We start from the raw sequence: 24,783 nt of genomic DNA, 5'->3' as shown, positions 1-24,783 counted from the left end.
TCTCAAAAAAATAGTCAGTTGAAGTTTTGAGAGGATTTGCCTCATGTTGAGTCTTACTAAGTTGTTTCTTTTCTCAGACTACCATGGCTGGTTCAAGACTTGCAAGACTGAAGGTGATTTTGGGGGACAGCAACATTGAAAAAATGACACTTCCAAATGGCATACCAGAGTCACTAAACGACCTTCTCGGCATGATAAAGACTACTTTTCAATTAAAGGGCAACATCAGACTGCAACACATGGACTATGATTTTGGCAATGAATTTTTTAATCTTAATTCTACCACTGAACTTCAGGATTTGGGGACAATCAAGGTGATCCACCAGCAAACAAATCCACCTTTGCGCTGTGCCACTGAGACTACATTATCCCATTCTCTTTCCCATGATTCTGACGACTGTAGATCTTTGACATGAGATGACACAATAATCCTCTCATCTCCCGAATCTCTATTATCTAGAAAACAGCAGTGGCCAGATGACTTTCCAATTCCCCAATTTTCATATGATGCAGAGCTGCAACTACAGAAAGGTAATTCTGAGTACAAAGTGAGTTGCAGAAGGTTGACTCTTAGCTCCCGAATCAAGTCTGATATCTTAAATAGATTAGCAGAACAAATTTACCAATACAAAGCCTACCCAGAAGATGCACATTTCTGTCTAGTTGCAGAGGCCTTACTAAAGAAACACCCTTGTTTGGCAGAACCTGGCTCATTCAATGGCAGCAGCGGTTGGAAACAGCGTCTGAAGTACAAAATGGGAAACTATAGGACTCAGCTCAGATTGCAAGGATGTCCAGAGTTGTCAGTAAATTCCCTCAAATCCAAAGCTACTACAGATGCTTTTCCTGCTAAGAAAGTGAAGAAGCCAAAACGAGCCGAAGCTAACTTTTATCCATCATTTCCTGTTGGCGAGACTCTGGAAAGAACTGCTGACAGATATCTGGATAAGGCACAATGAAAGGGTAATTGCAGGCAAAATGGCTCTTACGTTTGCCTACCGACGACAGGAGGTGGTGAACCAAGAGCCAAGCATTAAGGACTTCAAGGACCGATGGCCTGCATTGTTCCAACAGAAAGAGGTAATAGTCACTTTTATGAAGTAATATAATGTATCTGTTTTGATATGGTGAGCATTTATTAATTGGTCATAGTTTGATGTAATTAAGATTAAGTAGGACTCTGCTTACTGACAGTTTACATTTTCAGTTTCCATATTTGTCAGGCCTTTTTGGTTTACTGAGATTTTGTCCATTCTATATCCAGTGTCATTTGTTTTGTTTCAGATCAATGCAGAGTTTAAGAGGCTCATGGCTGTTCCTCTTGAGGAGAAGTTCATGGCCCAGTTAGACCTGTACTCAAATCAGCTAATCAGAGTCATTCGTGCCAGAGGAGGAGCAACGCGCCAAAAGACTGCTGATGTCTTAGATGCACTGGGCCAGGTAGATCTGTCAAAGGGGACTCGAGTTTCCATAGCTAAGAGTGATGTCACTTTATCTGTATACATATTGGGTGTGTTAGAAAACCTAGTGAGCTGCCTTGCTGTCTTACTGGCTACATAGACAGCTGCCTCAGTAGAGAGGATTCTAATAAGTCAATGACTCATAAGTCAGGTTATTCGAACGCGCTACTTAGACAGCGATTCCATCGGGTTTCGCATTTAGCATCTTGTCATTCAAACCTATGGCACAGTGTGCTAGTATGTGAACTAACATCTCCCTTCGTGTACGAAAAACGGTTACATTCGCTGACAAGCCCGAACTTGTACAAGTTTATCCAAGTTAAAAAACAATAATAATTTATTTACGTTTAAAAATAACTCCGTTCGTTTCTCTGCCATGTCAGCCATGTTTTTATTCTTTTTCTGTGAGAGAAGAGCTGCCGCACTGTATGCTGGGATTGCCTTGATCACTAAGGATGCTTCCGATGCTCACTCGTTCTTGAGTCAAAATAACCTTAAAATTTTATGATGCCTAACTAGACAGCTTATTAAGGCATCTAGGAATTCGAACAGCCTCATTCTCGGGAGCGCGCATCAGATGACATAAAATGCTGTCTATGTAGAGAGCGCACTAGCTTTTCGACTACACCTATAGAGTATAGTGTTGACTGTGCCTTTTATATGCAGGGCATGTTTTCAGCGACTCAAAAGCTGAAAATCATCACTTTTTAAAATTACAATTCTATGTTAATCAGTTTTTAAATGAAGCAAATGTAGTTTGGATGTAGTAGTAAGGACGTCTGTTTTGCAATTCATTTTGGTGTAAAACAACCCAAGCTATACAAGTTGTAATTCTTTGTGTAATTCTGCATTATAAGAAAAGGTTTACAGGTCTGTAACTGGTAATGTACAGTCAAGCCGGAAAGTCTGCACACCCCTTTCACCTTCTCCATACTTTGTTTGTTACAGACTTGTTCAACAGTACATTAATTTTTTGCCAAACATCTACACATAATGCCCAATTATTACGAAGTGAAAACAGGTTTTTAGAAAGTATGCAATTTTATTTTACCAAAAAAAATATTAGGGGTATTTAGGGGTTACCTATCTGTAGTGCTGCACAATATTGATTTAAAAAGTTGCTGAGACTGCTTTTCTAATCAAGATTATGTTGTTCTAGACTAATGACATTCATCTTCGGAGAGAGTGTGTCTTGAAAGCTCTCATCATATTCCTGGGAGAAAATGCAGATGACCTGATCAAGGAATATGTTGTAAGTTTCAAGGGTAAAATATTACAGATTTATAGTAATTATGTGAAAGAGGTTTTTCTCAGCTGTAAAAATCATAACACCTATAGTTTAGTTGGATTCATTTAGTTTTTTCCCCACAAAGAAGTCGTCTTGGACAAAATGTAATGCTTAGGAACAAAAAAATAGTGAATTGGATAAAATACCTGCAATATCAGACTGTAGTCTGTCTGTCTCTCTCTGCATATTTTGTTAGTTTCATTTTACCTTGTTCATCAATGATCAGGACCTCCCCAGAGCAGGTATTTGGGTGGTGGATCATTCTCAGCACTTTAGTGACCTTGATGTGGTGGTGTGTTTTATTGTGTTGAGCTGGTATGATTAGATCAGAAACATTAGTGCTGCTGGAGTTTTGAAACCCCTCAGTTTCACTGCTGAACTGAGAATTTGTCAACCAACCAAAAACATCTTTTCAACAGCATCCTGTGGGCAGCGTTCTGAGATGAATAATGATGTGCTCGAGGATGACTACACAAACTGTGCAGCAACAGATTAGCTACTGTCTCTGACTTTACATCTACAAGGTGGACCGACAAGGCAGGTGTTTCTAATAGAGTGGACAGTGGGTGGACACGGTATTTACAAACCAGCAGTGCTCATGTTTCTGATCCACTCATACCAGCACAACACACACTAACCCACCACCACCATGTCAGTGTCACTGCGGTGCTGAGAATCATCCACCACCTAAATAATACCTGCTCTGTGGTGGTCCTGTGGGGGTCCTGACCATTGAAGAACAGCATGAAAGGGAGCTAACAAAGCATGTAGAGAAACAGAGGGACTACAGTCAGTAATTGTATAACTACAAAGTGCTCCTATATGGTAAGTGGAGCTGATAAAATGGACAGTGTGTGTAGAAACAAAGAGGTGGTTTTAATGTTATGGCTGATTGGTGTACATCTCATATTCAGTTTGTTTATTAGGATTGTAACGTCATGTTTTACACTTTGGTTACATTCATGACAGGAATGGTAGTTACTCATTACCCAAGATTCATCAGCTCACAGGGTTCTATCGAACAGTCATGGACAATTTAGTATCTCCAATTCACCTCACTTGCATGTTTTTGGACTGTGGGAGGAAACCGGAGCACCCGGCGGAAACCCACGCAGACACGGGGAGAACATGCAAACTCCACACAGAAAGGACCCGGACCACCTTGCTGTGAGCTGACAGTATTACCCACTTAGCCACCGTGCCGCCACCAAGAACTCGCTGTGTTGTTAATATGCTTGTTGTAGGTTACATCTGTTAATTACAAATTAGAACTGGATCCATTCTCTTTTGAGCAGCATACAAAGCTACAAATATTTGTTGCTGATTGAAATAAAGCACTTGAACTCACAAATTGGTATTCGGGACAGTCCTACCATAAATATTAATGTATGCAGGTAACTTCACTGATGACAATTTAAAAGAAATGTCAAAGCATGTATAATCTTTACATATAATGCATTTGGGTGGCACGGTGTCTAAGTGGGTAGCACTCGCCCCACAGCAAGAAAGTCCTGGGTTCAATTCCCAGGTCGAGCGGTCCTTTTTGTGTGGAGTTTGCTCTGGTTTCCTCCCACAGTCCAAAGACATGCAAGTGAGGTGAATTAGAGATACTAAATTGTCCATGACTGTTCGATAGAACCCTGTGAACTGATGAACCTTGTGTAATGAGTAACCACCGTTCCTGTCATGAATGTAACCACAGTGCACGTGTTGACAACTTGTTGCACCCTTTTATGTAATTTATGCTTATGTGTTGGTGCCATGTTGGTGACTTATGAAGTCTATATAAAGAATGCTAAATAAAGTTTTAAAAATGCATTACATTTAAGTGTTTTTTGTTTCTTTTAATTACATGTACCAAACTAAAATGACACACTATGGTTAGTACAAAAGTTCCATTACCTAAAACCATACTAGTACATTGGTAAAAAGTAGCATTTCACTTTTAAATAAAATAAATAATTGAGTTGAAAAATCTTAAAACTTTAAGTTGACTTAAGTTCAAGTTGACTTTAAATTTAAGTTGTATTAATAATGCCAACTATTGATTTGAAAACTATCAAAAAAGTACATTGATCTGACTAAAAAAAATTGTGTTAATCTAACTTTCAAACTTAAACAAAACTTAATTCATTTATGTGTTACCAATTGAAGTAATTTTTTTAAGTTGGTCCAACAATTCTCTTTGTACAGTGTACCCCGATACTCAGTTGTTAATCTTCTACCCAGCCTCGAAGTCTTACGTTTGTTTAGTTACTTTTAGAATTGCTCTGTCGGAAGAGGGCGCATGCGCTGTAGCTCCCCCCTGCTCTGCTGAATAAAGTTCCATCCGGTTATAGATGAAAGTGAAAGTAGCTGCGATGTTTAGTAGAGAGAGGAGTTTAATGTTGTTAAAGGTGGTTAAAGGTGTTTAAATATTTAATATGTGAACTGTATGAATCTACACTTTATATAAAAAGGGAGTTTTGTTGTACTGCAGTGTTTTTGTGAGCAGCTTTAAAGCTTCAGTCTGTAAGAACATGAGCTCCGACATGAATCTCCCCGAAGAAGCGAAGAAAAACAAAAAGTGAGTGAATTTATTCCTTATAAATAATGATAATAATCCATCAGACTGCAGCAAATGTACAACTGTCAATAATAATAATATAAAACATAGAATATTGAAGATATGAGCTGTGGCGTCGTTTTTAATCGGTCAGGACGAATCTTAAATGATTCCATACCTCCTACTCCTGTGCACTATGTAGGGTACAACAATAAAGGCTTCTAAACCCTATGTAGTCTCTATGTAGCCTATCTGAAGTGATTTAGGATTGATTCTGTCGGTCTGCAGCACTAATAAGTTCCAGAGCAGCTGCTGGTTTATTATACTGTTTAATTCCAACACTTTTAATCAGTATTAATGTTGATGTGGGTAAAAGTTACTCCACACATGTAGATGATGTGTTTATTAACAATCTGCTCATTTTTAGTACACAGCAAAATCGCAAGTGTTAAATTAACACTGACAGTGTTAAATTTAACACGGGAAAAGTGTGTATATGTGTCCACACTCACCAGTGTTAAAATAACATTTACACTAGTGTTACCGTTTTAACACTAAATCTGAGTAAATTTAACTCTTTATATAGTCAAAGATCAACACTACTCTACTCTGTCTGTAGTTGAATTTACTCTACACTGGTGTTGGTGTTAAAAAATAGCTCGGCTAGTGTAAAATTTTAACTCTACTATTTTAACACATTTGAGAGTAAATGCAAAAATAACTCCCCTGGAGTAAAATTTTAACTCCAATTTCAACACTTTCAAGAGTAAACAGAAAAAAACTACACGAGTAGAATTTAAATTATTATTTCATTCTAGTATTTCATCAATTTCTGGATTTTACACAAAAAACAAACTTAAAAACTAAGTACATTTACAACATTTTAATTAAAATGTTAACACTTAGTACATCACAATTACAAAACACTTATGAACTGCACTGTTGTGCTGAACTCACATGACAAAGTTGCAGTAAGGTACAATATACATACGGTCATCCATGTTGTAAGAAAATTGGCCATCATAAGGTCTGTAGTACTTCAAATCATCAATACAAATCACTGTAAATATATCTGTTGTCTCTTCAATACAGAAGGCATTCATGTGGTCATCAAAACACACTGTAGTGACATTTGTTGATAGAATGAAAGCTTGCTCATTTTTCACAATTATATTGACAATCCTATTAAAAACAGGCATTTCATTTTTGACATCACTGCAAACAAACATTCCAATCTGATACTCTGTTCCATAATTTTTCACCCAGCAAGTAGTGGAGACGTAACTAGACACATTTAATACATCACTTAAAATTTTGCTACCCTGTAAATAGTCAATCAATACACTTTTAATTGGGCCGAACTGAAATCTTTTAAAACCAAAATGTTCCCAGTGAAAAGCCAGCTGACTGATGTTTCTTAGCAAGTGATTTTGTGATGTTTTTGAAGTTCTTAACAGATTTTTAAAAAAAGTTGTGCTTCCCTTCAAATCTCATGCACCACATTTGTATGAGTGGTCCAATTCTCCTAATACATCTTGGATAGTGAATCATTAAATGATGCTTTGGAATAAGGTTTTGTTCTGGATACAAAGACTTAAACAATTTATGATGGTCAGATATTAAATGCTTTAAGTAACACGTCATACCACTGGTTATGATTGGTGAAAATACAATATTTACAATCTGAATCAAATAGAGAAGCAAGTTCCAATAGCAATCATTTCTGTTAATTAAATCTCCAAATATTAAGGGAGTGTTACGCAAAAGGCACCATGTTTGAATAGCATTGAGTCCAAGATCTTTGCGACCATCATCCATTTTCAACACGCTTGGTCTATTTTTTCTCTCCAAGTATCCATAATTGAAACTCTGAATCCTTTCAGATAAATTGTTCAGAGTTATGAAATTCTTTACCAAGTACTGAAATAGAAGCTTCAACTCATACTGTGCAACTCCTTCTAGTAAATCATGCATTATATCTACAGCGTAATTATCAGACACATGAAAAAACTGCAATGAATTGAGCAAACATGGCCTTTTGACACCAAATGTTGATGCTACAGATGGATTTTGTAGAAGGGTATTACAATGTTCTGAATAAAGTTCTTTTGTACGAAAAACCAAACCCGTATGGTCTTCGCTGAAGACTGACTGCAATTCTGTCTTATCAGTTAAACAAAACCGGCAGGAATAAGCTGCACTGAAAGACTCTACAAAACCAAATATGCCATGTAATGCCAAATTATCACCAGTAACCTGAATAACAGAACCTTTCAATGGTGCAGTTGAAAACGGCACCAAGACTCCTTCAGTCTCCAAAATTCTCAAATCATCAACAAGTGGCTTTAGAATTGGATCAAACCCATATTTCTTCAAGTCTTCTGAGTGAAAGAGGGTAACAAGATGAATATTCATCAGCACAGAATTGAGCTTGGGTGGCAAATTTCTTAAAATGAAATAAATGCAACCAAGTTTGTGTATTCCCTTCTTTGAGCCTAACGGATTAGCCGTTTCAAAGTCATCGTAATAAAGCTGGATCTGAAGAGCATGTTCTTGCTGTGAAAATAAACAATGCTTTTTAAAGTATGACCCATCATTGATGTCTTTATAGATACCCTCTTCTTGACATTTTACTTGCTGAAAACTTTTGCACAGCTCCTTGTTACCAAACATTGACTTTAGAGTTCCTAATATGGGTACGTATGTGAATGTATCATTGACTGGAACTTGGCTGTAAGAACCTGTTGTTCTGTCTTTACGTATACCAAAACGTACACCAAGAATATGCTCTACAAGTTCCACTATATTCCACTTTTGCTCAAAGTACCTCCGTCTCTTAGTTTCTGTGTTCATGAATGAAAATGGATTTTCAAGCTAATCAAAACAATCCTCAACTTTATCCAGGGCTTGTGTAGGTAAATCAACAGAAAGACATTTCATCACAGCTTCCTTTGCCTGTGCATGGATGTCATTTACAAGCTCCTCCATTGAACCAACCAAACATTGTACAGTGCTTTCTGGAACCCCAGATGCTTGCACCTGAGCAACAACCGAGCTGCACATATCCAACAAGTGCTTCTTTTCAACAGCGGGCTGGATTGTGACAGGATGCACCACATTTACTGACAGTGAACCACAAGCTACAACATTGCCATCTGTCTCATGAACCTCTAAATGGTCAACTGTATCAAAAACAAGCTCCCCATGTACTCGTAATAAATGCTTCTTAAAACCATAATAAGTACAAAAAACAGATGAGCACCCAGGCTCTCCACATTTTAAACGTAATGAACGTCCAGGATACAAACCATGCTCAAACTTCAAATGGCGAAGTAACAATGAACAGTTTTTGTGATGTACTCTGCAGACAGAACAGGTCCACATTGTTCAGCACACAAAATGCTTTCAAAGGTCACGGCGAAGAAGCCTCACTCTAATTTCTTTGACCCTTGGACTCTCCTTAGCCTTACCCACATCAACGGCATACACTGTGGTTTGGATGAATGTGAAGAAGTTGTACAAGGCTTCATCATAGGACACAGCAAACACAAAGTGTGCCTTGAAGAGTTCGTCAAAGGCTGCAACAGCGGTCTTGGCCTCACAAGGAATTGCTTTCTGGTCAAGGATGATGTAGTAGTTGTGGACGCTGTTCTTCTTTTCCCCAACACAAAGAAGATAGGGCTGTGCTGATCCACTTTTCTCAAGAAATGTCACCATGCTCATTCCTACCTAAAAGAAAATTAGAGACAGACAGAAAAACGAGACTTTATTCCCAATTTTCCCGCCAATTTAGTCATGCCAATTACACAATCCACTCATTAGGGACTCCCCCACACATTCTCTCGACACTAGAATGATGAAGACGAGCACATGCTTCCTCCGATACATGTGAAATCTGACATCACTTTTTTTTTGATAAAGTCTGTTGCTGATGCATTGTTCCCAAGTATCTGAACACACTGAGGAAAGCACTGCTCAGCTCTGATACATCAGCTAACAGACTCCTGTGCTAACAAGCAACACACTAGTTGTGATGTGTGGAGTGAGCGACAACTACTCGCCTATTGTGCTCGTCTCAGGCTCTGGCTGTTTAGGGCTCAGCATTTCAAGTCATGCTGCTTTGTCATCTAAATCATATGATCAGGGTCTTAGCCTACGGAGTGACTTGGGGGCCCTACTTTTATTGAACACAAAAGAATTGTTAACATTTAATTTTCAAATGCAGTCTCTACACACTTCTTTAAGTATTAATACATTCCTAAACATGGCCTCATTCAAAGAATTGTCAAAAGAAACATTAACTGAATTGCTGATAACCTTGTAGTATTGAAAAAGAAGCTTTCAATATTCTGGGCAACACAAATGCAAACAATATCAAAAAACTTACTCTCATGAACTTCACCAGGTGGTCCTCAGCTTCAGATGCACTGATCTTTCCTACTGTTTTGCCCTTTGATGTTGGAGGCAAGAGATGAAGAAGCAACAGAATAGATGCCAGGTCACTGTTCCATCCTAGTACGTTAAAAATAACAGCAAACCATTTCATTTCAGCACACATTTACACACAATTACAAAACTTATGAATGATCATATTACCATAATCAGATTCTTGGAGTGCTAATGCAAGAAGATCATCCACATGTGAATTAGAGGGTAGGGTTTTGCCGTCTGCAATTATCTTAGGCTTGAATATTGTTGGCCACTTAGCAAGGAATCTGCCTGATACTTCCTCTCCAAACAGCAGGGTGAAATCCTGGTCAACCTGAAATCAACATGGTTTTAAGACCATTTATTATGTCTATGACTTTAATGTGACGGAATTTAAAAATGTACAAAATCTTACCAAGCCCGTCGTATCAGGAAATCGAGGGAAGAGGTCTAGGATGACAGAAGACTTCTCTGGATCATGAATAAGTTTCTGCCTGTGCTTAAACGTTGCTTTCATTTTGCCCTTAACCAGCGTTTTGTCAGCTGAGTGGTTCATCAGGGACATTGCCTCTTTGCATTCATCACCAGATAACTGCTCTCCACAAACAGGTATCTCACGATGGGTTTTTGGGCCACCATTGTAATTGGATGTACTTCCGCTCTTCACCTCACTTGCTGAGTTGCGCTGAACTGTTTTTAATCTCCAGGCCAGGTACCCTGACCCACTTCGAGGATCATAGTAGTGCTCCTGTCAAGCAAAGGTTCTTTTTTTTTTTTAAGCTGGAAAGAATTAAAACACGAGTACTAGCTACACATGTGTATTTGTTCACTAATACTTACGTAGCCATTTACTGAATCTGAATCCTTCAAGTGAGGGAAAAGTGTTACTATTCCAAGGGCATATGCAATGCGGACATTCACAGGTGGGATCCTCCTTCATTAAAACCAGATAAGTAATATTAAGAAAAGTGGCCGGGATAAAATGTTGACAAATATAAAATAATGCAGTTAAAATGTATTCTTTGCTGTTTGCTCACCCATGGCCTTCCACCATATCTGCTACAAGTGTGTTTACCATCTTTCTTCTAGTGCCATCAGAAAGGCCACTCGTTGTGTGGTACTCCTGGAATATCTGGTCACCACCTGGCTTTGAGTGAAGTGCTACTTTGACCATCTGAAACACCAACAGATACATATGCTTTTAAACTGTCATTCACATTGTTCACAAAGGACATGTCCCCACAAAAAAACAGCCACAGATAAATAGGAATATTTTTTGCAAAACCCACTACAATTTACAGCACTTTTGAAAGTTTGCCATTTTGTATACTTTTGATGCACGTATCCATTTAAAAAAAGTCTTTTTTTTTTGTGCATACTGACGTTTGGTCTAAAATGATGCACATATGTTTAGCTATAGTCTGGGTGATGCACTATTTAGGGAGATAACGCTATCTGGATGTTAAAGCCACAGTTTTAAGACTGTAGGTTGCAGGGAGCAAACTGAAAAAAGTCTATTCTGCTGTTGCCTTTACTGGAAGTTTACCACAGATAAACAAAAATCTGAATCCCAAAATAAGAACTGAATACCTACCCAACAAATAGCCAAATCCTCAAAAACTTGGCCCAGCCCTTCTAATCTAAGATTGATTTCATGTTTACATGAATCAATTTTGGATATATGAAAATTGATTTTAAAAAAAATTAAACCCACCCCTACTGAATACCACAATATGGTAAACTTCAAACTCACATCTCTTGCTGTATTGGGGTCAACTGGTCCATCAATCAGCTGCCTTCGCCGTGCCTTCGTAGATTCCAGAATTACAGTTGAGCTTGATGAAGCTGAGTCCTCAGAGCAGAACGAGGTTTCAGAAGAGGATTCTCTCTCATCTGAAGAGATGCACAAAACTATTGAAATAAATAGAGGAAAGCTTCCAGAAATAAAATTAATTTTTCATAAATTTTTTAATTTAAAATTAATTTTAAGTGAGATCTTTGCACATTCAGATGCGAATGGATTCAGAGGTTGAGAAAAGGTGGTACAGTGCAGTGAAAGTCTCGTTCAATGTGTGGAAAATGTGTTGCAGAGCTGATGTTAATGATTGATAAAAAAGGAGTGATTGTATTTGGCTGTGCCAAAGACCATAGTGTGAAGGAAGCAGCTGAATTTCCAGGTGTATCAAAGCGTAGTCATACGGGCCTACCAGCAGTGGCAACAATCCCAGTCTACAGGGTGTTCATCAGTATAGTAATTGTGTGACAGGTCTCAGTACATACTAAACTATACTGATACTTGATCCACCATGTATTTATACTATTTAAAACACTCGCCCCATGTTTTATTTAAGCTAATGTAGTGACTTTGCAGTGAAGTGTTCCTTCCAGTTTTTACCAGAGCTCTCTTCAGTGGAGACCACAAAAGACACTTGAGATGAGTTCAAAAGCTCATCAAAGATGTCTGAATCAACATCAACACCAGAAGAGTCCTTCAAATCCACATGGGTTTTCTCTGGTAGCCTGAACTTGGTTAAAACTGCTAAATACAAAAGTAAAAGTTATAAATGTACAAATTTAGACTTGTATTAAAAAACTAAATTAAAACTATGTAAATAGGAAAATATGGGTATTATTAACTAGAAAACGCTGTCTTCTCACTGACTTTCTTTAATGAACTCTGAGTAATCGTAGACATCTTCTTTCTTTGACACCCTAACCCTATATTTGCGGACTCCCTTACACTCCACGGGAACAAGCATCTTTACACTGAAAAAAAATACATAAAGCTGTATTTCAGTCTACAATTGCTCTTGAAAACACTCACATGAGCAATATAAGCCCAGTACAGAGATAATAGGTTAAATCATCATCAAATCATAACAGTCACTGAAGTATTTTAATAATAGGAGTCTAAAGAAGTGCTGTACAAAAGATCGATGGGGAGAAAAATTTCAAACGTTATCGACTCTAAACCCCAAATAAAAAAACAACAACAACCAAGGTGTAAGCCGTATTACAAACATGCATGCTCAGTCCATGAAAATGGCAACAGGCATGACCAAATTAACATACACTGATGTCTGCGTTTACAAAAAAAATGTGTTACCCATCCACACGCAAACAAGTGCATAATATAAACCTACCTAACCTGCCAGAGGTCAAGCTCTTTGCGTAGTGTCTGTACAGCGCGGTTCAACTCTCCGTTATAGCCAGGGTAGTAGAATAAGGCTCCTATTTATATGGAATGTATTGTATAAAATGACCACAAAATAGTTCAAGTACACACAGACTACATATTAATAAAATAGTTTGTCTGTGGACTACACAATTGTAATTAAATAATTAATGCGAACGACACAAAATGCAGTAGCTCCATTTGGCGCCAAAATGGCTCAATCTCAAATGGATCCCTCTTTCATACATAGGGCACTACACTTATGAAAAGATTTCTTTCACAACAAAACAGTGACTTAATGTAAAACCGGTAGTTCTGTACTTCAACACGACTATAAAATACTTCACATAAAACACGTACAGTTAAGTATTTGGTCAGAAACCCTCAGTACAAGATCTACACAACATAGTGCACTACGAAGGGAACAGGGTGGCATTTGAGATTTAACCAAAAGCAAAACTACAATTTAGGTGGAGTGGATGTTAAATAAAAATGTTTCTTTAGTTTAGGAGTCAAAATAGTTTACAAAACACTTGTATAACTTTGTAAAATGTATTTTAGCTCGAGTGTGTGGTTCCAGCTGAAATTTTAAACACGTCCTAATCACACAACAGGCGGGAAAGTAACAAAAAAGCGTAACTATTGCACCTTTCCACCTCAAATACTGCAGAATATTCCCTCTCTGAAACACTAACTATATCTACTACAAAAACTGTGTTTATATTTCTCTTACCTTGGATGTAGATAGTAACTTTTCCTCCTCACAACCTTGAAGAAAATGGCGCCGGTAGAGTTTAAAGAAAACGAGAAATTAGGCTTGGGGTGCGTGGCTCCGTTCTACACTGTAGCTAGCTAATTAGTCATTACACCTGAATCTTTCACCAACTCTGAATCAAACTAACGACGGACAATGTGCTTTTGTGTTTGTACAGAGTTAAAACAACACCAACACTAGTGATTTAACTCCAACACCAATATTTTAACACTCTGGATTTTGCTGTGTACTATGGAAGAGAAACTAAGATGACGTAACGATTTATCAACTTGAACTAGCCTCATGATTTTGATCAGTTGGTGAAAATCTTTTATTTTAAGCTCTGATTTGTTCATCTGTTTAAAATAAAACATTTAAAATAAAATCCAAAATCCACAGACTGCATTAGTGACTGAAACACTCATAGTGTTAACAGAAATACATAGTACTGCTCATAGACACTTCTTCAGCATTTACATTACAACAGTACATGATCATTGGTTCTTAGTAATGAAGAAGAAACAATGTTTGAAGTGTATAATAAGAGATTTACCACGCTGTAATTAATACTGTAGCGTCCGGCAGAGACGGCATCCGCCTTTTGCCAGGCAAGTGGTAGGAAATAGCTCTTTTATTGAAAAGGGACAGACACACATACACATCCATATGACAGACACATATAACATAGAGCTATGTGCAGCTACTATCCCGTTCTCAGCGCAGCCGCACCATCTCCAGCACTGCGTTACATGGTCACGGTAGGTCTCAGCACCACGGCCACAAGTCCTTCTGGGTAAAGCTCCGTCCCCTTCTAGTACACAGCCCCTCCCTCAAAGGTCAACCGTCCCGGTGACCCAATTAAACTGGAACACTGGCTTGCCGCACCAATCCGGTCCGGTGGGCACGGTCCAATAAGACGAGCTCCGCACACTCCGTCTCCCTGACCGCCGCCCAAGCCACCAGTCTAGTCTCTTTCAGCCCCGGCAGTTCATGGGCCAGCGCACCCGACAGCAATCCAGCGCCGCTTCCGTCGCGCCAAGCTCGGAGATGTCCGACCAAGCCTGCTGAACCACCAGAGTCATCCCAGACACCAGCACAATGCGACGCCGTCTCACCGTCAACAGCCGCTTTGTCGCTGCTCTGCTAGATGAGTCCATCCAGCCCCGGTTGAGACGCTGGGCCTCGCACGCTTCCCAGATGAAGCCATGCTGCCGTCTCTCGCCACTTTCCCCTGCTGTTACCCCCATCGAGCCCCCATCCTGTGCGCCGGAAAAACTGCTCTCTTGTACTCGCCAAGCCCTCCTCTCGCCGTCTGCCAGGGTTCGTAGTTCTGTCGAAGAAAGTTTGCTCTCTTCTGCCACGATCCCACTTCTGACACCAATGTAGCGTCTGGCGGAGACGGCATCCGCCTTTTGCCAGGCAAGTAGGAAATAGCTCTTTTATTGAAAAGGGACAGACACACATACACATCCATACGACATACTCACATATAACATAGAGATCAGTGCAGCTACTATCCCGTCCTCAGCACAGCCGCACCATCTCCAGCACTGCGTTACATGGTCACGGTAGGTCTCGGCACCACGGCCGCAAGTCCTTCTGGGTAAAGCTCCGCACCCTTCTAGTCCACAGCAGCGGGTTGCTACAATATAAAATAAAACACATTAGCTGTATGATAGATTAGATAGATTGAACTTTATTGTCATTGCTCAATACAGGTACAAGGCAACGAAATGCAGTTAGCATCTACCAGAAGTGCAATAGTAGCATTGTGCAAGAAAACACAGGATATGAGTAAAATGACATATTCTATTAGTAATATTAATATGTAATTATAACTATAGCTATTTACATATATGGAATTATATTTATGAACATGGAACTACAGTATATACATAATAACAACAATAATAATAATAATATGCATATGAATAAAATAGTAGTTAAGTACATATTATGATAATAACAGTAATAATAATAAAATATGAATTAGTTATGTGTTATAACAGTAATAAATAATAAAAGGTTTGAAGATATAACTATATAAGGACGTTGCTAAATAACTATACATATGTAACTATAACTACTCTATGTTTGACAGTTGTGTAAAGTGCAGCTGCAAATGATCAAAAATAATAACAGCCCAGTGTGTAGTCCAGGGTGTTGATGGTATTACGGTGCATGATAAGTAATAATGGAATAATAATGGAACACTGGGCTCCTCAAATATTTAAATCAGTATTATTTGTGTATCAAGTTAATTTAAATTATTAATATATATGAGTTTACCCACCTTCAGAACTGAAGCTTGAGTGTGTTACATATACAGTTCATTTTTATAAAGCCTTGTTATTTTTAAATGCAATACAGTTCTGCACTACACGCTTTATATTTATATTTAAAGCTAAGCACAGCCTTCACCATTGTGCAAAGTGTGCTTTAAATTTTTTATTATTTTTGTACTCAATAATTGACCATAATCCAAAGGAATTTTTTATATTTGTTTATTTTGTTTACAGAATTCTTATAATGAGTGTAAAATAAAAGTAAATTGTTAAAAATTAAATTTTTTATTTAAAACGTTGTCAGATGTTTATACATTCACTGATTATCTTATAAGATGCACGTGCCACACAGATGATCTTTGTGGATGTACAATTACAGACTGTTGCTCTGTACACTTTGTCACTCCCCAGATAGGTGTACCTAATAATGTGTTTAGTAGGGATGTAACGATACACTGTACCCACGATGCGGTTCACGCTGGGTTCACGATACGATTTTTTAAAACAAAATGAAATTGAAGACAAATTATGACACAGTTTCCTTTTATTATTTCTCTGAAAAATAAAATAGAACACAGTACTTATCTTTTATTTATCTAAATAATGCCCTTTTATTTCTGAGGTAGGTACAAACTATGCAAAACGCATGCTGCACATTTCCCTTATAGTGTAAAATAAAAAATGAAATGAAATAAATCCCACATTAAATAAATAAATGAATAACACAAATGAAGAAAGTGTCCTCACTTAAATACATTTGGCTGGAAAATTCGCGAACCTGGCAACCCCGTAGTGACGTCAACCAGGCGAGGTGAATAGCACCAGCACCCTCTGCTGTTTAAAGTTAATATCGATTTGTGGTGCATCGTTACATCCCAGGTGTTTAGTACGTGACCTATAGTGCTTCAGATATTCTGTGATATGAATAATTACATTGATGTTGGATGTGTCACAGTGAAGTCACCGGATTATTAAAGTGAAGAAAGTGTAATTGTTGTATAATAGGATAACAGTGTTGAATAAATGTCTATAAATTCTTCATGTTTTGTTCTTGTTTCAGTCTGATTCAGGGTGAGAGATCAGAATCACCTGAACCCAGCTGTGTGTCCATGAAGAGTGATTGGTCAATATTAGAGCCACCAATGTTCAGTAACAGAGAGCGTTCTACTGATCTGAGGTGAGGATGATTTTAGCAAATGTGACTTTAAAGAACTTGGGGACAGAGGTGATGTTCCTTAATCCCAAATGTAGCCTGCTAGTAATGCTAGTGTAGAAGATGTTTAAAACATGCTGTACTCCATCAGATTTACTTCATTCATTTCCACAGTGTTCATAATTAAACCTGTTTTCAACATCTCATTACCATACAAGTATAAAAAGACACATTTTAAACTCCAGTAAATGTTCTTCAGTTTTAGGTCAAATCACGTCAAATCTTTGTACCTAAAAAAGTGTTTAGTAAAGTATGTGATTGAGATATTCTACGGTTTAAATAATAGGATTGATGTTAGATGTGTCAGTGGCTCTGTAGAGTTTAAGAGGTTTAGTTTGGTTTATTAGACTCACCTTGTTTTGTTCTTGTATCAGTCTGATTCAGAGTGAGAGATCAGAATCACCTGATCCCAGCAGTGTGTCCATGAAGAGTGATTGGTCAATAATAGAGCCACCAATGTTCAGTAACAGAGAGCGTTCTACTGATCTGAGGTGAGGATGATTTTAGCAAATGTGACTTTAAAGAACTTGGGGACAGAGGTGATGTTCCTTAATCCCAAATGTAGCCTGCTAGTAATGCTAGTGTAGAAGATGTTTAAAACATGCTGTACTCCATCAGATTTACTTCATTCATTTCCACAGTGTTCATAATTAAACCTGTTTTCAACATCTCATTACCATACAAGTATAAAAAGACACATTTTAAACTCCAGTAAATGTTCTTCAGTTTTAGGTCAAATCACGTCAAATCTTTGTACCTAAAAAAGTGTTTAGTAAAGTATGTGATTGAGATATTCTACGGTTTAAATAATAGGATTGATGTTAGATGTGTCAGTGGCTCTGTAGAGTTTAAGAGGTTTAGTTTGGTTTATTAGACTCACCTTGTTTTGTTCTTGTATCAGTCTGATTCAGAGTGAGAGATCAGAATCACCTGATCCCAGCAGTGTGTCCATGAAGAGTGATTGGTCAATAATAGAGCCACCAATGTTCAGTAACAGAGAGCGTTCTACTGATCTGAGGTGAGGATGATTTTAGCAAATGTGACTTTAAAGAACTTGGGGACAGAGGTGATGTTCCTTAATCCCAAATGTAGCCTGCTAGTAATGCTAGTGTAGAAGATGTTTAAAACATGCTGTACTCCATCAGATTTACTTCATTCATTTCCACAGTGTTCATAATTAAACCTGTTTTCAACATCTCATTACCATACAAGTATAAAAAGACACATTTTAAACTCCAGTTTATGTTCTTCTGTTTTAGGTCAAATCACGTCAAATCTTTGTACCTAATAAAGTGTTTAGTAAAGTATGTGATTGAGATATTCTACGGTTTAAATAATAGGATTGATGTTAGATGTGTCAGTGGCTCTGTAGAGTTTAAGAGGTTTAGTTTGGTTTATTAGACTCACCTTGTTTTGTTCTTGTATCAGTCTGATTCAGAGTGAGAGATCAGAATCACCTGATCCCAGCAGTGTGTCCATGAAGAGTGATCAGTCAATAATAGAGCCACCAATGTTCAGTAACAGAGAGCGTTCTACTGATCTGAGGTGAGGAAACCGTTTTGAAAATCTTTAATCCCTAATGTTATCTGCCAGTGTAAACATGTTCTAATTATGATTTACTACATTATTACTTAAGATCTTTTGATATGATTAAAAATTCCACCTTTTTTTAACACGTCATTATATAAGTTTAAGAATCACATTTCAATCTCAAGGGATTGTTTATCTGATCTGAGGTCAGCTGGTATTTTCTATTCTGTTAGGCTCCTCAGTCTCACCTGATTAAATTCATTGACTTGATTTGCTGTTTCTGAAAGATGAGATTTTCTGATTGGATGGCAGTATGATGATGTTAAACAGCTGCTGGATGTTTATTGCTGTTTGCTGTGCAGATGTAATAATGTTGTATTATTTATATTAAATATTATTATTATTATATTATATTCTTTTTGTTTATAGAAACCAAGAGAAAATAAAGAAATCTGAAGTAAGCAGCAGAAATAAGTTGGATTCCATTTTTAAGGTGTGTCTCTGTGTCTCAGTGTGGAACTTGTGCCAGATTAGACACGTTTACAAAACTTTTAATTGCAGACCCAAGGTATTTCATGTTTTGTCTGGTCAACTTCATTTCATTTGTTAATCTGCATCCATTTCTGGATTTCAGACCTGCAACACATTCCAAAATAAATGTACCAATTTGTAATGTTTAAATTCCTTCTAACAACACTTAAAAGATGTTTTGGCCCGAGGGATACTAAGCAATGAAGTGTTTCAGATCTTATTTTGACCTGATTAGTTGTATTTGAAAGATGAGATTAAATGGCATTGTTACAATCTTACTATATCCACTACAAAATCATATTGTAATTAAGCAATAGAACACGAGAGGTCGTGTGTTATCGCCAATAACATCATGGCTGTGATTTGGTCGCAGGCACGAGCTGAAGGCGAGTAGATCATCACAGCCATGATTTTATTCGTGATAACACACGACCTCAAGTGTTCTGTTGCTTTTATACAACAGTTTTTACAAAATAAAGAAAGAAAATAAATCAAAGAAGCCCTGAATTTCATAATAAATATGCTTTAATATTGACAATACCTTCCACCAAAAAGTAGTTCCACAATGAATATAAAGTTTAACACTACAAAGCAGACATCCCAAGTTGCAAAAACTCATTTCAGGGAGGTAAGAAGAACAAAAAAAAGAAGAGGGCAAGAACCTCCGAAGAGAAAAAAGTTATAAAAAAAAACCTCTCGCACACACCAAAGGATTATGGATGAAAACAGAACTTTTAGGAGCTGCTGACTGGGCTATTAAGCTAACTGTTCGTGTTACAAACACATTAATGTTCCCTACATAGTGCACTAGATTGTGTATCAGATCACGGATATATGTTCCCTACATAGTGCACTAGATAGTGAATTAGACAATTGATTTATGTTCCCTACACAGTGCGCTAGATTGTGTATCAGATAACGGATTTAAAACGTGACCGGGAAAAAAAGGCTGTGTCGTTTGTGTGCGTGAAGCTTGTCGTTACTGGCAACGTGTCAGCGGAGTAATACAGTTGTGGTGTGAAAAGGCCGTGCTGTTATCACCAATATCAGCATGGTTAGAACGCTTCTCAACCAATAAGATTGTATGGTCGGAACTTCCTGTTGTATAATTTGACTGTATACATCAGTATGACCTAAAAGCCATTAAAAGCTGTAAGGTAAGCAGAAGAGAGTCCATAAGAGAGGAACCCAGAGACTGGAGGATCTGGAGAGATTTTTAAAATCTTTTTCTATCCAGGGTACCAATCATTTTGATGCTGACTGTACCAGTGTAGGTTTAACATTTGGATATCTAATTACTGTGTTTTTGTCAGGAGCTGGAGCAGAAAGTCTTTACTCTGTTAAAAAATGAGCTGAATAACTATAAGAAGATACTGAGTCCAGAGGTGAAGGATGAGGAGGATCAATATTGTTTCAGAGAGGAGGTACTGAAGATCACACTACATGTCCTGAAGAAGATGAACCAGACAGATTTAGCCAACACACTGCAGACCAGTAAGAGCTGCTGGTTTTATTCCATCACTTTCATTCAAGACAAACTACAGTAATATAAAACCAAGGAAATTACCATTATCCACAAACATTTGAACAGTGGTGTAGGTGTGTAATAGTATGTGTAATATAAGTGTGTTGTGCTGGTAGTTCGTTGGTTAATATTCAGTTCAGTTTTATTCTTTCTAATACTAATAAAACATTAATAGCCGCAAACTGATATCAGAACTCTGTCATTAAACCTGATCAGTATGGACTGTTATGTCTCAATAAATCAGTATCTGATAGAGATGATCAGACAGATTAGATTGGTAAATAATATAAAATTTTATACTCTGGTTCATACAGTAAAATATTTCTCTTCATGTTCTTCTGTTTATTAGAGCTGGTCTCTGTTTATCAGAAGAACCTCAAAACCAAACTGATAGAGAAATATAAAAGAATTAATGAAGGAATCTCACAGCATGGATCATCAGTTCTCCTGGATCAGATCTACACTGAGCTCTACATCACAGAGGGTTCGAGTGGAGACGTCAATACTGAACATGAGGTGAGACAGATTGAAACGACATCCAGGAGACCAACAACACAGGAGAAACCCATCAAATGTAATGACCTCTTTAAAGACACGTCCATCAGAACTGTGCTGACTAAAGGAGTTGCTGGAATTGGAAAAACAGTCTCTGTGCAGAAGTTCATTCTGGACTGGGCTGAAGGAAAAGCCAATCAGGATGTTCTCTTCATGTTCCCACTTCCCTTTAGAGAGCTGAATCTGATGAAGGAGAAACATCTCAGTCTGATGGAGCTTCTTCAGTATTTTTTTCCAGAATTTAAAAGAATAAAATCAATAAACTGCAGCACCTACAAGATCATTTTCATCTTTGATGGTCTGGATGAGTGTCGACTTCCTCTAAACTTCCAGAACAATGAGACTGTGTGGGATGTAACAGAATCAGCCTCAGTGGATGTGCTGCTGACAAACCTCATCAAGGGGAACCTGCTTCCCTCTGCTCTCCTCTGGATCACCTCTCGACCAGCTGCAGCCAATCAGATCCCTCCTGAGTGTGTAGGCCAGGTAACAGAGGTACGAGGGTTCAGTGATCCTCAGAAAGAGGAGTACTTCAGGAAGAGGATCAGTGATGAGGACCTGGCCAGTAGAATCATCAAACACATGAAGTCATCAAGAAGCCTCTACATCATGTGTCACATTCCAGTCTTCTGCTGGATTTCAGCCTCTGTTCTAGAGGGAATGCTGGGTGAAGCAGAGGGTGGAGAGATCCCCAAAACTCTGACTCAAATGTTCACCCACTTCCTGATCTTTCAGATCAAACACAAGGAACAGAAGTATCATGGGAAATGTGACCCTGACCCTCATCAGACCAGAGAGACGATACTGGCACTGGGAAAACTGGCTTTCCAACAGCTGGAGCAAGGAAACCTGATCTTCTATGAAGAAGACCTGAGAGAGTGTGGTATTGATGTCAGAGAAGTGTCAGTGTACTCAGGAGTGTGCACCCAGATCTTCAGAGAGGAGTTTGGGTTACACCTGGGGAAGGTCTTCAGCTTTGTTCATCTGAGCGTCCAGGAGTTTCTGGCTGCTTTATTTGCATTTATCTGCTTCATCAGCAAAAATCCAACAGAACAACAAACCACTGATCTGTCTGATCTGTTCACCAAGTCCAGCATGTCTGATTTCCTCAAGAATGCAGTGGACAAGGCCTTACAGAGTGAGAATGGACACCTTGACCTTTTCCTTCGCTTCCTTCTGGGTCTCTCACTGGAGTCCAATCAGACTCTCTTACGAGACCTACTGACACAGACAGGAAGTAGATCTCATAGTAAACAGGAAGCTGTGGAATACATCAAGGAGAAGATCAGGGAGAATCCCTCACCAGAGAAATCCATCAATCTGTTCCACTGTCTGAATGAACTGAACGATCATTCTCTAGTGCAGGAGGTCCAGACTTACCTGAACAGAATAAAACCTGGTTATGTATTTAATGATCCTGGTTGTCTCAGTGGAATCAGTCTCTCTCCTGCTCAGTGGTCAGCTCTGGTGTTTGTGTTACTGAACTCAGTAGAAGATCTGAAGGAGTTTGATTTGAGTAAATATAACAGATCAGAGGAAGGTCTTCTGAAGCTGCTGCCAGTGGTGAAAGAATCCAGAAGAGCTGAGTAAGTATTTTCATCATTAATATCACAGCAGCTTTTTACTGTTATTATAAATGTAGTGCAGCAACATGAAGTGGTTCTGATCCACCTAAACACAATTTATTCTAACCTGTGTGTGTGTGTGTGTGTGTGTGTGTGTGTGTGTGTGTGTGTGTGTCACATTTTAAAGATAAAAGGAATCCTGGTGAGTCGGTGTGGTAACTTTCAATAAATTCAACATTTTATTTTAAAACCCCAATTTCAAAAAGTTGGGATCCTGTGTAAAATATAAATAAACATAAATAAAAAAAGAATGCAAATTTTATTGACCCACATTTTATTTACAATAGAACACAGAACACATATTTTGCATTTTCAGCATTTAGCAGATGGTTTTATCCAAAGTGATTTACATTTGTGACGGTATACAATCTAAGCATTTGAGGGTTAAGGGCATTGTTCAAGGGCAACCTGGCAGTGGTGAGGCTACAAGATCAGTTTCCGGCAACCTTCTGATTACTGGACCAGCACCTTAACCTCTAGGATACAGCTGATAAGCTACATATTAGATGCTGAAAGATATTTTAGCATTTCATGAAAATTATTTACAAAATGATGGCAGCAACACATATTAAAGAAAGTTGTGAGGGGGCAACAAAAGGCTGGAAAATTAAGAAAACAGCTGAGGGAGCAACTAGCAAGTAAGTCACATGACTGGGTATAAAAAGAGCATTTTAGAGTCTCTCATGAGCAAAGATGGACAGAGGTTCACCAATCTGTAAAAAAAAACTGCATCTAAAATCTGTGGAACAATTTCAGAAAAATGTTCCTCAATGTAAAATTATGATCTCACCATCTACAGTACATAATATCATCATGAAAAGATTCAGAGAATCTGGAGAAATCCCTGTGCGCTAGGGACAAGGCTGACGGTTAATATTGGATGCTTGTGATCTTCGGGCCCTCGGGCAGCACTGCATTAAAACAGGCATGATTCTGTACTGGAAATCACTGCATGGACTCAGAAACACTTCCAGAAATAATCGTGTGGTGGAAAAAACCCTTTTAATAAATAGCTTGAAGACTGGATTATAAGTAGAAAAAGAGGTTTATTCTTGTCTGCAGAGAAGGATCACACCGACAAGCCTCTCATAGAAGACTGGGCAGTGTGATCCAGAAGAACAGTTAATCTTATATACATGGTGGCAATGCCCTTATGGTTGTGTGGGAAAGTTCACACATTAACAAGGTGGGGAGTAGGAACTGTTTGAAGGTAGCGGGAACAGGATCCTTAAGTGTCTTGATTGCAGGCGACAGTCTTCTGTTATGTATGGCAGCTGCTGAATGACAGGATCTGGACGTCATCACAGGATCTGGGAATTATTGCAAACCATGCACCTTTTGTTATGTATAAATTAACATTTCTTTGTTCTTTGACAATCGTCTATGAACTTAATTCGCTGTGTAATCCAGAGATGGAAGTTAAAGCTGTATCATGAAGCCATATGTTAACACGATCCAGAAACGTCACCATCTTCTCTGGGCCAAAGCTCATTTAAAATAGACTAAAACAAAATGGAAAACTGTTCTGTGGTCAGATTAATCAAAATGAGAAATTCATTATGGAAACCACAGACGCCGTGTTCTGTACACTCAAGAGGGGAGGGAGGGATCATCCAGCTTCCTATCAGCGCTCAGTTTATAAGCCTGCATATCTGATGGGGTTGCATTAGTACACATCTGTAAAGTCACTATCAAAGCTAAACAGTATACAGATGTTATAGAACATTTACTCCCATCCAGATAACGTCTCTTTCAGGGAGGGTCTTGTTTATATCAGCAAGACAATGTTAAACCACATACTGCATCCATCCAATCATCCATCAGGCTGAACTGGTGAACCTAACTGCAGTCCAGACCTTTCACCAATAG

At 38.3% G+C, this 24,783-nt stretch overlaps 1 protein-coding gene across 1 annotated transcript in view; it reads left to right on the top strand.

Annotated features, from left to right (window-relative positions):
- Positions 1 to 5,076: 5,076 nt before the first annotated feature.
- LOC134304389 (NACHT, LRR and PYD domains-containing protein 3-like) overlaps positions 5,077 to 24,783 on the top strand; it is a 113,602-nt gene continuing 93,895 nt past the window's right edge. The window contains exons 1-8 of the mRNA XM_062989995.1: positions 5,077 to 5,314; positions 16,996 to 17,112; positions 17,523 to 17,639; positions 18,050 to 18,166; positions 18,577 to 18,693; positions 19,108 to 19,171; positions 20,523 to 20,703; positions 21,084 to 22,875. Of these exons, the coding sequence (XP_062846065.1) occupies positions 5,268 to 5,314; positions 16,996 to 17,112; positions 17,523 to 17,639; positions 18,050 to 18,166; positions 18,577 to 18,693; positions 19,108 to 19,171; positions 20,523 to 20,703; positions 21,084 to 22,875 (2,552 nt within the window). The 5' untranslated portion in view covers positions 5,077 to 5,267. The remainder of the gene's footprint in view (positions 5,315 to 16,995; positions 17,113 to 17,522; positions 17,640 to 18,049; positions 18,167 to 18,576; positions 18,694 to 19,107; positions 19,172 to 20,522; positions 20,704 to 21,083; positions 22,876 to 24,783) is intronic.

Source organism: Trichomycterus rosablanca (assembly GCF_030014385.1).
Source record: "Trichomycterus rosablanca isolate fTriRos1 chromosome 3 unlocalized genomic scaffold, fTriRos1.hap1 SUPER_3_unloc_1, whole genome shotgun sequence".
Classification (NCBI taxonomy): domain Eukaryota; kingdom Metazoa; phylum Chordata; class Actinopteri; order Siluriformes; family Trichomycteridae; genus Trichomycterus; species Trichomycterus rosablanca.
The sequence above is the reverse complement of the archived record's forward strand: the minus strand, read 5'-3'. Positions and strand labels throughout refer to the sequence as shown.